Source organism: Artibeus jamaicensis, unplaced genomic scaffold (genome assembly GCF_021234435.1).
Source record: "Artibeus jamaicensis isolate MK-2021 breed Jamaican fruit bat unplaced genomic scaffold, CSHL_Jam_final contig_452, whole genome shotgun sequence".
Taxonomy (NCBI): Eukaryota; Metazoa; Chordata; class Mammalia; order Chiroptera; family Phyllostomidae; genus Artibeus; species Artibeus jamaicensis.
The window spans coordinates 346,884-360,671 of NW_026521837.1; the positions used below are offsets into that span (position 1 = coordinate 346,884).

Genomic DNA, 13,788 nt, shown 5'->3' on the forward strand with positions numbered 1-13,788 from the left:
AAACCACAGTAACAACAGCTAACCCATGTAATGCTTTTATGTACTAGACACTGTTCTAACCACTTTACATATGTTACTTAAGAGGCAGATAGTTTTATGCTACTTGTTTTTGTTTTTTTTTTTTGCAGATAAGGACACCAAAGCTTGAAGAGATTAAGTAATCTGCCAACTGTCATACATCTGGTCACTAGCAGGGCCAGGATTCAAACTAAGGCAGGCTGGCTCCAGAGTCCAACTAATTACCCACCATATGCAACTGCCTCTCTAAATTTTGTATTCAAACATTAAGACAGCTAGAAACTGAGATGTCCTAACAGAGAATTAGAGTCAAGATATTCAACCTTATTTTTACAATGGGTGTTAATTCTCTAGAAGAGGATAAGGTCATAGAGTCCCTATGAAAGGAGAATAACATAAGATGTTCCTAGGTACTGCAAAGTTCTCCTAACACTACCCCCTAGGAATAACCTTCCAAAGTGTTATCATGTGATGGATGCTGGCAGGGCAAGGTACACAATGAAGTCTAGTCTTTATAAAGTAATGCTCATTTGCTGACCTCCTCCTCTTTTTTTGTCTTATTGAAGCACTTTGTAAGCAACCTTCTGATGCACAGAATTTTGTCTATTTAAGAGATACAGAAATGAGTAATTCCACTTTGTCTGTCACGCATTAGAAACATAACTCTGGGAAAGACCAGTTGTTCTTTTTGCATAGTGAGTAGAATCACTTCTGCTCTTACTTACTTCCGAGATACTATTAGCATAAATAAAATTATATAGGGTTGGGCGAAAACAGGTTTATAGCTGTGAGCACATAAAACACAAGAGTTTATTCTTATATTATTATTTATTAATTACTGTATTATTTCCCATGTGAACTGTAAACCTACTTTTGCTCACTCCTGTATAAATGAGTATATCCACACACATCCATGCATGTACCTGAAACAACCTATAAAGTGCCATGTGTCCCTTAGAAACATGTAATGCAAGGTGCTTCGGAATAAATTAAATGCTGATCTCAATTCCTTTGGATGAAAACATACTTGTTTTACAATGTGTGGTGATTTATTTATACTTGCTAACTTACAGACCCTCAATGGGTAGCCAATAAACAACTTTATGACAAAGCTACTTTGATTTTATTTTATTCCTATTTCCTCCATTTCATAAGACAGATTTTATACATGATTATGAAAAACACATTTACTATACCTGTAGTAATTCAGACACAGAAGAATACCCAGTGCCAGGGTCAGCTGGACCCCGAGAAAAATGACAGACTGGAAAATTGAAATGTCTCCAGCAGCTATTGGGCGACTTGCTGTTCTTGTAACCTTAATACATAAAAACAGATACCTTAGCTTCGTGTTTTAGCTCAATAATTTATTTAAACATTTCATTCAGAGACTGGTGTGTGGTAAGCACCAAGGCAGAAATATGAATAAAAGGTGAAATCATCACTGGAAGTCCTGCCAAGAATCAAAACTTGATATTTAAAGCAGCTTTGGAAAGAACTAAAATTTCCCAGCATTCATTCCCTTACCTCCCACCCCCAAACAAAACAAAGATACTTCCTTATCCAGTTACTTAGCTACCTAGCTTAAATAGTAAGTGTATGTTCAATTTCCACAGAGAAAAGAGGGACAACTGTGAGAACTGTCAGGAAAGAAAAACTGCAGTGCATGTTAAATAAGGCTAATATTGTGTGAATGTTTTGAGTATGGGAAGCACCGCAATCAGAAATCAGATGTGAAGAAAGAAGACATATTATCTGGGTTGGAAAATTAGAGGGCTCGTGCCAGCTTATTTAGGAATGTGTCTAATCTTATATTAGCTGCACCCAAATATAAAGGGCAAACCCACTGTGAGAATATGAACAGAAAGAGCAAATAATTATGTGAACAAATGGTATGTGAACAAATACATATGTTACTTTGTTATTTTCCTTCCAAAAGATCATTAAATGTGATTATTCTAAATTGAACCACAGGAAAAAAATAACCAAAAATTTTAACACTGCTAAAAAAACAAAACAAAACAAACAAACAAACAAACAACTCAGGATCTGAGATAAGAGAGCTCAGCACTTTAAATCCCATTCCATCACTTATTGACCTTATGAATTTGGGCAAATTACTTAATCTCTCTTGGGCTTAGGTTATATACCTGTTAAGGGAAAAACAGACTGAGGGAGAAGAGAGAGACATAATAATAGCAGCTATTTCACAAAGTAAACACAGTGTTTGAAGCACATAAGTATTCAATAAATGTTAACTATGTCACTAAATGTTAATGTAACATATTTTTGTATGATTTACATCAAGAGTTAGCAAACTATGGCCTGTAGGCCAAATCCAGCCCAACGCCTGCTTTTATAAAGCCTGTCAGGTAAGGCAGGTTTTTACTTTTTTAGATGGTTGAAAATAAATTTTTAAAAAGAGAAATGTATTATAACACATGAAGCGAATATAAAATTCAAATTTCAGCACCCACAAATAGTTTTACTGAAACAGAGGCACACCCATTTGTTTACATATTGTATGTGGTTGCTTTCATGCTCCAATAGAGTAGTTGCAACAAAGACAGTAGGGCCCACAAAGCCTAAAATATTTACTATCTTATTCTTTACAGAAAACACTTGTGGACCCAAGTCCTAGTATGTTTTACTCTTCCATAAAAACATTACTCTGTTAAACTGTAATGACTCATCTTGGTTAGAGTGCTGGAACTGGATCTTCCAGTCTTGCTTTAGTCTCTAGTTTTTGTTGGAAACAATATTTATGCTCTCATATCTGTTTCAGGATATTATGATTCTTCCAGATAGTATCTGACTGTTGACAATGCGCTATTCTAAGAGCATCACATATGCATCACATCACTGAACCTTTATAACCACCTTGTCTATAGCTACTCACAAGGTCTTGGCATTTCTAACTTTTAGGAAACTAAAGCAGAGACTCAGGAACTTTCCAAAGTCACAAGGAGTACAACAACGTCAGTCTGGTCCCACTGACCACACTAACCACATTACACTAGCTGTTTAGTACATTTATAATTGTCTACCTAAATTTGAAAGCTGAAAATAAGCACTTGATCAAAAGACTAAAAATTATGTAACATGATGATCAAAACATATTCTATGTGGTTTTTATGAAACACGAATGCTCACAGCTCATAAAACTAAATCAATACCTGTGCACTGATATGATTTTAATGTTTATCTATTTAATGTTTATCACATGGCTAGTAGATTACATACATCAGAAAAACACACTTAACCCAGATACCCTAATAGCAACTTACTTAAAATCCTGAGCCATAAACATATCCTAATGACATATAGCCTTTAACTGTGAGGTAAGCAATACAACATGGCTAAGCTTTTTAACTAATCCTTTAAAAGAGATGCATATAACATTTTAAAATTCAGGTTAGCAAAACAACCTCAATAGCTATAAAACACTTATTTACGCACTTTGTTTTATGTCAATACACAATTTGGATCCTTCTAGTCAGAGGAAAATAGCATGCAGGAGATAAAGAATATTTAATCAGTTCCCTTAAATCTAGAGAGGAAAAACTATCACTTAGGGGGAACTGATGGAAAAAGTTGGTTTGAATATATAATTTTTAATCAAACTTTTTTTCTTTTTTTTTTAAATCAAACTTTTTCTTTTGTGGTAACTGTAGATTCACGTGCAGGTTTTTTTTTTTTAATTCTCTGTATTTAAAAAAATATAGAGATCCCATGTACCCTTTATAAACTCCCCCAAGGGTTACATCTTATAAAACTTTACAGTCCAACATCACAACCAGGATTTGGATATTAGGTGCTCTAATCATGTTCAATAATTATTTTGAAGTGATGTGTGCCAGATGCCTCATTCATATGCTTATGCAGAATGAAAAACTGACTAGCATGTATAAAGCCCCAAATCAATGCATCTCCTGACTAGGATCAAGACATCCAAACTGGATCTGCAGGGAATATAGTGGCTTTTAGTATGCAGTTTCTGCTACCATCCCATCCGCTAGCCATACATAAACCTCACAATTGTTTTGTAATGTACTTTATCTCATAGCCTTGCCTCTGTATTTGTTGTTCCCTCTGCCTAGCAACCTCACCCTCCAGCCTGCCCCGCCCCCTTTTTCAGCCACTTTATTCTGACACAGTTTAAAGATCACTCCCTGAAAGCTCTCTCTGACCCACTTCCCTTGTGCTGAGATAGGAGGTCTTCAGTAAGTTCCTGTGTGGACACCATTCTCATGACAGTGCTGCTGTATTACAACTACTAGATGGTAAGGTCAGCAATGTTATCTTTCAACCATGCAATCCTAGACCCTGTCACTGTGTCTTACACAGCAAGTATTCATTAACTGTTTTATGAATTAAAATATATATTAATATGATACTATTCTATAAACTAACCATCATTCTAGGTGTGCCTTGCTTAAGGAAATTCAGACTTAAATGAAAGGCAAACTAAAGGTGAACTATTTGTATATATGATTATTTACTTTAATTCACCATGGGCTTCTTTTAAACTGAAAGTTTACTTGATCACTTACTCAAGCACTTAATGATCTTGTGCTTGTTATAGCATAGCTGCTAGAGTAAAAGGCAAACAAGATAGACCTTTCCCTTGAGAAAATAATGATCTGTTGAAAAACAAAGAAATAATTATACACATGAGACAGAGTATGCCCAGAAAATAATACCAATAAATATAATGTATCAAACCTTAACTCAAGTTTTCTCCGGGGCTTTGGGGAAGGAGATAAGGAGGACTCATACTTCCTAACCTTTCTATTTCTGTACTGTATAAATTTTTCAGAATAAATGTGTTATTTTTCTAAGGAGAAAAAAAGAATAAAATTATGTTTTTAAAAGAAATACTTATAACAAATACTAATAGGGTGTAGTCATTTAAATTAAGATGTGATTTACATATGAAGTTACAGCTCCAATATACATTTCAAAGGAAGGGATGACAGGTCTTTTATTTTTAATTATTTTATTTTATTTTTTAAATCCTCACCTGAGGATGTTTTTTTTCATTGCTTTCTAGAGAGAAAGGGAAAGAGAGAGAGAAAAACATCAATCAGCTGCCGTCTCATACATGCCCCAACTGGGGATCAAACCTGCAACCTAGGTATGTGCCCCGACCAGGAATCAAACTTGCTTGCTACCTTTTGGTGTAAAGGATGACTCTCCAACTAACTGAGCCACACCAGCCAGAGTGGATGATGGTTCTTCTAGACACTCAAAGGTTTGGATGGATTTTTCACTTCACTCAACATCCTTACCCTGGCCTTCTAAATCCTAATTCGTTTCATAAAAATAAAGTATATGTTGGGGGCTGGGATAAGCCTGAAACAGGCTGATACAATCCGACCTGAAGGTTGCGCCTGAATAACAGGATGCTGCGGTTAGGAGCCATAGAACTCCCCCTCCTGGACATGCGGGTGGCACACCAATCAGTGCCTTGATCACGCGCCCGCCATGCACCCCCCGGCCAATCGCAGGCTAGAGCACGCTTTGAAGCCACCTATCCACTGCACTTCCTCCACTGCCCTCCTCTATATAACTCCCTCCATTTTGAAATAAATTTGCAGCTTGATCAGAATCCTTTGTCTTGCTGCCATTCTTCGCGCCTCCTGTCCCATCCCCCTTCATCCGTTACAGGTATATCGGCGGACCCCGTTGACTGCCTCGCGGGCCGAGGCAAGTTTATACCCCGTCCCCATGGCTGCTCCAGTGCTGAGAAAAGAAGTGCACTACACTTTGTAGCACCAGCTATTCATTCAGCTGTTATTGGCACTTCTTATGCAGGATTTCAGTGAGGACACTAAATGAGGCTGCTGCTTTCTGAAGCATTCAAAAATGATGCCACCATGTTACTCTACAGAATTTAGATGAGCCTCTCTGCTCTTTTCAATGATGAAACTACCTTTTTATCGTAGTCCCGGTCCCACATGTCATTAATAGTACAGCCTGCTCCACGCATCAGAATAGCGCCAGTGCCAAACAGGGATAGCATGTACCAATCTGGAAAACAACCAGGCTCAGCTGCCAAACCAATGCTCCAGGTACAAGGCAAATAGAGCAGCCAGGTTCCTAAGCAAAAATAAAAAGACAAAATATGTATATGTATTCATATTTTCAAGTTGATTAACTATTTTAATTTGTTTAAACACCACATCCCAAAGAAGTAAAAAAAAAAACCCACAAGTCAAAAACACATGACAAAACGGAGACAACAAATCTGTCATTCATATCACAAAGGACTATTTTTCCCTAATATATATAGGTTTCCTAGAAACTGAAGAGAATCAATATAGTCCAACTGAAAAATGGACAGAACGTATAATAGAGGTTCACAGAAATACCAATGGTTCTTATACATATGAAAATATAACCAACTTTGAAAAATACACATTAAAATTACACTGAGGTAACATTCTTCACCTATCAGATTGGCAAAATTCAAAGTCTGACAACACACCCTGGGGAATCGGATACTTTCATGTATTCCTGATGAGGTTCCAAAACAGTCCAACCCTTATGGACAACCTGAAAATTTTGTGTGTATACATGCATACACACAGATAAAACAAATACATACATTTGAATGTTAGTATGTTCACAGACCATGTCAGGAAGGATATATTAGAAACTTGTCTGTGAGGAGGGGAACTGATTTGCTCAGAGACTTAGTTTTCAATCTACTCTTATACCTTCTGAATTTTGTATCACATGCACGTACTACCTGTTCAAAATTTCTTTACTGCTTTTGATATATTTACAATAAAATGGTCTTGTGGTAGGGAGACTATTAACCGTTTTTAAAAACATATATTTTGCAACTACATGCATGAATGGGCTTAGTTCTTGGTCTTTTGCCCAAAACTAGATGAAATTAAACTAAAACCAAACAGAGCAGTCCCCCCTTATCTGTGGGTGATATGTTCCAAAACCCCCAGTGGATGCTTGAAACGGTGGACAGTATCAAACACTGTAGATGCTATTTTTTCCTATATAAATGTACCTATGATAAAGCTTTATTTATAAAGTAGGCACAGTAACAGATTAACAACAATTAATAAAATAGAACAATTAAACAACGTACTGTAATAAAAGCTGTGTGAATGTGGTCACTTGTTCCAGCGGATTATAGAGGCCCAGTGCTTTCTGACACAACACGCTGCTGTCAGCCACAACATGTTTTCTGTTCATGTCTTCCCCTCACAAATTCAACGCCTTTTTCATCTCAACTAAGCATTTATCATACACTGTGACGGTAGCTTTTGCAGTATGAGGGCCATAATTGCAGTGTGAGGTGCAACAAACTAGCACAAATTTCTTTTTCCTTCATAATTTCACAGATAGAAAATTCGTTCTTACTGTAAACCTTAACAACCTTAGCATACAATTTCTTTTCTTTCCTTATTGAGAACTTTCACCTTTTCACTTTAAGGAAGCACTTCAGAGCTTCTCTTTGGCATATTGGAATTGTCAGCATCACTCACTCTTGGCTTTGGGGCCATTACTTAGTAAAGAAAAGTTACTTGAACACAAACACTGCAAAGTAGCAACAGTAAAGTAATGGGCAGGGAGTGTATACAGTGTGGACAAACCTGACAAAGGGACAACTCACATGCTGGGCAGACAGAGTGGGGGATGACGCAAGATTGTATCATGCTATTTCAAAATGGTATGGAACTTAGAACGTATGAACTTACTGAATTATTTCTGGAATTTTCTACTTAATATTTTTTGGACCCTAGTTGATGATGGTTAACTGAAATGGCAGAAAGGGAAACCGCATAAGGGGGTACTACTGTAGATTGTGTGAATAAGAAATTTCGCACATGAACTTTAATAGATACCTTACTTTCACAAAAAGTCAACAAATGTTTGGATATGGTGCTCATTAGAAAAATTCTGAGTTTTCCTTCCCTATTTATCAATATCAGAGAAGAAAGATATGTGGTTACCAAAAGCTCAGATCCTATATGAAAACAGACAAATGGTGAAGTCCTCATAACCATGTTTAAGCTTCTTAAATTTTATTCATTTGCAAATATTTATAAAGCACATATTTTGTGCCAGGGCTGTGCTAGAAAGAGGGAATACAAGTGACTGAGAGTTGGTTTCTGCCTTTACATAGCTTATGCATCAAAAGGAAGAAACACAGCTAGCCAAACAGTAATAAAATAGAACAACTCAACAACGGAGCAAGCACAGGGTCCTACAAAGGCATAAACCAGACTTGCCTAAGTTCACTGGTGAGACAAGAAGGAGAATTCAGGAAGGCTTTTCCAAAAGGGGCTTAAACTCACATAGAAAAGCAAGGAGGAGCTAAAAGTGAGAAATGGCTAGCTAAGACCTGAATAACAGTAGTTAATGTAGCACAGGAATAAAATTTCCTATAACCTTCTAGGTTCTTTTGGCTAGTCTAATAATTAAGTCAACATGTAGCCGATTAACAAGAGAAAATAACCAAATTTAATTACATATATATGGACAAGAAGTCTGAGACCCACTGTCCCGCCGGACCCCTGAGAGCAGGTGAGGGCAGGGAACAGGTTGGGCACTCACGATAGGCAACCACTTGTTTCTCTCTTACATCAGTGTTTCTCTCCCTCTCCTTCCCTTCCCCCCTCTCTAAAATCAACAAGCATGTTCTCGGGTGAGGATTAAATAATAAATAAATAAGAGCCCTAAAAAAGGGCGGGGATAATTCATAGATTGATAAAAAGAGCAGATATCCAGTAGTTAGATGCCTGCCCTGCTCTCTTAAGTTATTTTTGTTAATAACTCTTGTAATGGACAAGGCCCCCAATTTAAAATTTAAGGGACAGGTAAAAGTTTCTTTTGAACTTGCAAGGTCTCAATTACCTTCAGCTCAAAATAATGTCTATGCCACAAAGGCACATCTTGGAGAAACTCATTCTGATCCCCTCCACTAACATGTACTAAATGTTTGTGACATGCCAGGCAATGTTCTAAATGCTTTATATGTATAAACTCATTTAATCTTCAAAAACGCTCATAAAATAGGCGCTATTATTATTATTCCTATTTTACACATGAGGCAACAGATGCACAGAGGTTAAAACAATGGGTTTAACTACTTCCTTATAACTCTGAGGGACAGAGGAGCAGCTAGCTGATCCTGCCCAGATAAAAAAGAAAAACGATCACTTCACAGGCATTATTTTCCTGGTACAAAGAACTGAAGGTTCCAAAAAAAAAAAAAAAAGAACTGAAGGTTCCACTTACAAAATAATTCTAGAGAAAGATGTGTAACCTCCTGTAACATTTTGTGTTAAGAACAAAATTATCTTGGCCTTAGTTTGTACTGTAGGTGACATATTCACTTACTAACAGGAATCTGTAGGTCACCGCTACAGATGAAGAGCATTCCTATAATGAAAGAACAACTCAGATCTCCTGCTTGACGCCTGCTACTCGTAAGTGCAATGACACCGATATTCAAGTATATTAAACTTTAAGGCTCATTCTATATCATCTATAAATGAGGGGGAAAACATCCACCTTGTTAATACAGCCATTTTAATACTGAAGATAGAAGAAAATATGCAACATTTCTGGCATATTACCCTTTATTATTTCAAGGGAGGTAAAAATAAAACTGAAACACAAAAGAAAGAAAAAGATCTGCGTAGTGTATGGAGAAGGCGCTGTGACTGATTGAATGTGTCAAAAGTGATTTGTGAGGTTTGTTAGGTACTACTGACATTTTGGCCAAATAATTCTTTGCTGTAGGGCTGGTCTTATGCATTGGAAGATGTTTAGCAGCTCCCCTAACCTCTACCCACTAAAAGCCAACAGCAGCAGATAGCTGACATACAGAAAATATCTAAATCAATAAAGGTACTGGTGAAAATAAAAAATGTGTCTTTTATGGAGAAAACTAAATACACTTTTTAGCCAACCAATATATAATAACTATTACCCAATCTCCTTCAATTCCCACTTCTCAAGTAATAATAATTAACATTCTTGAGCACTTATGTCAGGCACTGTTCTAAATACTCGACATATATATGTGAGTTTTCATGACAATCTTATAAAGTCAGTACTATTAGTATCTTCATTTTATAGATGAGAAATGATGGCCCAGAGAGGTAAAGTAACTTAATTGAGGTCCCTCAAATGGGCAGAGTAAAGATTCAATCCCAAGAGGTCTGGCTCCAGAGCATTATGCAAAACCTCTTTTTGTAGCCTCTTAGTATGCTGTAGGGTGGTCCAGCCACTAAAGTAGAAATAAGAGGTTTACCAAAATGGGAATAACAGTACCTGTTGATCTGCCATGGATGCCTGTAAACTTATACTGAAGCTCTGTGACACAGACCCAAAGAACAGAATTATGGTTAGGCTTTAGAGTAGAACTGGGCTTGGAAATTTATGCCTTGTATCTGGCTCCCAAAATGCAAGGCGGCATGATGGGCAGGGCTGTGTCTTATTATTTATTTTGCTTTTATACTTTACTTGTTGATTGCCATAAACTTTTAGTGCTCTGATCCCAAATAGGCAGTGTATAAACCTAGGATACCAAAAACCGAGGCCTAATTTGAGGTCTTGGCTCAGCAAAGGTGGAGAAAATGTATCTACACATCTGAATGTACTACTACGCGCTGCAATAGGAATGCCAACATCTACCTGGAGTTAAGCCTCTATCTACCACTCCCTCCCATTTTGTCCATCCTTTTTCAGTCCAGCTTCTAACCAGCCTGTACTCCCACTATTTTCTACTCACACGTGGGATTCTAGACCAGCTTATATTCTTAATGTTCAAACAACACTCTACCATCCCATCTTTGCGAAAAATATTTCCCCCACTGATCAAGAGCTCTGCCCTCCTCTGCAAAATCTACCTGTCCTTAAAGTTACACTTTCTTCTTTTTTCCAGCAATGAAAATCTCCAGTAATTACTGTCTTTCCTGCCTGTCTTTACTGTACTTACTAACTGTATCACTTAAATCAGCTTTTTCAACTATACTGGGAATTCCTTGAGAGCAGGGAGTTTCTATAGCTCTTTCTATCTCTGAAGCTAGGTGATTCTGTAGTTGTTTATTAATTCAATGCTACTGTCAGGTTCTGTTCTAGGCATTAGATTTTTTTTTAAATAGCCCATTTATGTGGAACTTATATTACATTGGAGAGATCAATCACCCAATAAATGCGTAATGTTCGTTAATGGAGAGTGCCGCAAAAACAACAAGAAAACCGGAGGTGAAGGGACAGAATGAGGTGGTGGGTGGTATTTTAAACAGGAAGGTCAGTGAAATCCTCAGGAGGCGACTGTGAGCTGATAGGTAGTCCATAAGTGCTCTACTTGCTGCAGTCACATGCATTAAGTCTTTGTGAGAGGGGTGGTGTAGGGCAAAGAGCTGGAACCCAGCTTCAACTGTTCTGGCTCTGCCTAAGAGCCTTAGTTTGTTCAGTGTTTTTACTGTCTATTTGCACTAGGAGCCTTACAGGATTACGGGAACGATCAAGCTTAATTAAAATTAGGAAGTGCTACAATACTGCACGTCTCTGCAAATCCAGGGACACAACAAGCACGGGATTTCTGCTCGATTCACTACTAAAACAAGGATTATGGAATGAGCATACTTTTTTGCCCGGCTCAGGATTTAGAGGAGCGTTAGGCCAGGTCACTTCCCAGTTCGCCAGGTTAGGGTGTCTGGAGGGCACCCGGCGGCCGAGATCCAGCTTTAGTGCTTCATTTCCATTACACCAGCAGCCCCTGGCCCGCCCGCGCCCGCGCGCACTCACCAATGGGCTTGTCCAACCTCATGAGGCGCAGGTAGGGCTGCAGCGGGCGGGGCGCGGACTCCACCACCGCAGCTGCCGACAGGCTGAGCTGACGCCAGCGCAGGTCCCGCCCCGCGGAGGGCCGCGGGTCCCCAGGGCCGGGCGCGCCAGCCAAGCGCGCCAAGGCCAGGGAGCGACCCCGCGAACCCCACAGCCCTGCCTGTAGCCGGGCTCGCAGGCATCCTGCGAAACCCGCGCCCCCTACGCCCAGCATGGTTTTGGGAAGCTTTGTGGCGCACAGGCCTAACGTCGTTTCCGGGCGTCGGGTCCAGGGCGGGCATGCGCAGTGACACCGCGAGGTGCCCGTTTGCGCCTTTCGCTTGTGTCGGTGTGGGCAGTAGGTGGTGTGGCTCTACCCTTATGAGTACCCTGAAAGAGGGGTTACTGTGGTCACTTTACCCGGGAGTGCGGCCCCCTTGTTATCAGCTTTCGCAGTTTTAGCAGGAAAAAAAAAACACGCAAAAAACCTACTGAATCCCAAATGTTGATTTGCAAGCAGGTAGTTCCATTTTTAAAGCTAAAAGGGGCACCTTGAGGCCATATCCAAGAGTGTAAGTTAAATCTGTACTCAGAGTTAAAGAATGCTCATTACACAAGTGAATACCTTATGTTTAACAGTCTAATTCAAAGGAGTTGGTATAATTGATAGCCGTGGAGTGTTCGAGAAGCTAAGAGCCTGCCACTAGAACAGCCGGTTGGCTCTCAATTTCTTGGGTGACCATGTGTGCCAGGCACTGTTTCAGATGCTTTACATGTATTAGCCCATTTAACCACTTACTGAGTGACCATGGGCAAGTCACTCATCTGGATTTTAGTATTCTAGGGGATTAGGTTAGTCTTTAAGTGTCTTTCCTTAAACCCCCGACCTGGTTATGCTGTGATATTTTGAGTCCCCAGTGGTGGTGTTACCAGACAGGAGCCTAACCGTGAGCGGGTCTGCCTAGTGCCAGCTGGTACTGTGTAGTTTCTTAACTTCATGTAGGAATGACTTCATAACAGAAGCCCAGGTGACCATGAGGGTACATTTATTAAAGTTGGGGACATTAAAACAAGGAGTAGAAAAAGAAACAGGAGAGCTCCTCAACTAGGCTGGGCTGCCTTAGTTTACTGGGAAGTCAGAGAAAAGAGAGCTTTGGAGACAGGTTCAGGAGGTTAGCCTGGGACAATGTGCCACTGCCCATTGCCTTAGAGTTTAGGAGACACCTGCTTGAGGGGAAAGAAGTAGGGAGTGGGGAGAGGAAAGGAAAGGGAATGGCTGGGCCTGCTCCCCAGAGGAAGAGCTCTGAGTGCTGCATCTTTGTCTTGAGGCGCTCTCTCTCTCTCTCTCTCTCTCTCTGTCCTGGGGAAAGGGTGTGTGAATCTGATGCAAGGTCTCAGGGGAGGGTTCATAAGACTTTTCATCAGCTCTCCAGGTCCTTTCAGGGCCATGGTCTCCACTGATTGGTCAGTGACAGAGCAGGAGTTCCTTGGTCATTGCATCTGGTCCTGCCATCACCCATCTGGTTTTGCTGCTTTTCTCGGCATGTGGCTGAGATACAACTGATAACACCCTAGGTGTTATCTCTAGGGATGACTTTTTGTATGTGCCTATAAATTATTCCACAAGTTTTTCAGCTATTTGTTTCAGTTTCCCTATTCCAGTTGCCAAGGAATTTTCCTAGCTTCTTACTGTCCTGTCTCAGTGTTGCCCAGGGGCATTCCTTAATAATGCTACAAGACTAACGGCACAGCTAGTTCACCAATTGTAGACAGAGGGGTCCAGGCACTGGGCAATTTTATTATACAGGGTCAGGTAAAAGTAGGTTTACAGTTGTGAGTATGAGAAACACAGAGTATATTTTTGCATTCGTATTTATTAATTATTGTATTATTTTCCATATAAACAACTATCAACCTACATTTTCTCCCACCCTGTATATTGGTAACAACAACAAAAAA

At 39.4% G+C, this 13,788-nt stretch overlaps 1 protein-coding gene across 2 annotated transcripts in view; it reads right to left on the reverse strand.

The window, feature by feature from the left end:
- The window catches only part of COQ2 (coenzyme Q2, polyprenyltransferase), a 28,590-nt gene extending 16,488 nt beyond the window's left edge, over positions 1-12,102 (reverse strand). The window contains exons 1-3 of one of the 2 annotated variants that reach the window (XM_053666342.1): positions 11,812-12,102; positions 5,954-6,120; positions 1,215-1,336 (exon numbers count right to left, since the gene is read on the reverse strand). In XM_053666342.1, the coding sequence (XP_053522317.1) occupies positions 1,215-1,336; positions 5,954-6,120; positions 11,812-12,064 (542 nt within the window). In that variant the 5' untranslated portion in view covers positions 12,065-12,102. The remainder of the gene's footprint in view (positions 1-1,214; positions 1,337-5,953; positions 6,121-11,811) is intronic. The other variant, XM_037152566.2, reaches the window with a different exon arrangement.
- Positions 12,103-13,788: the final 1,686 nt, after the last annotated feature.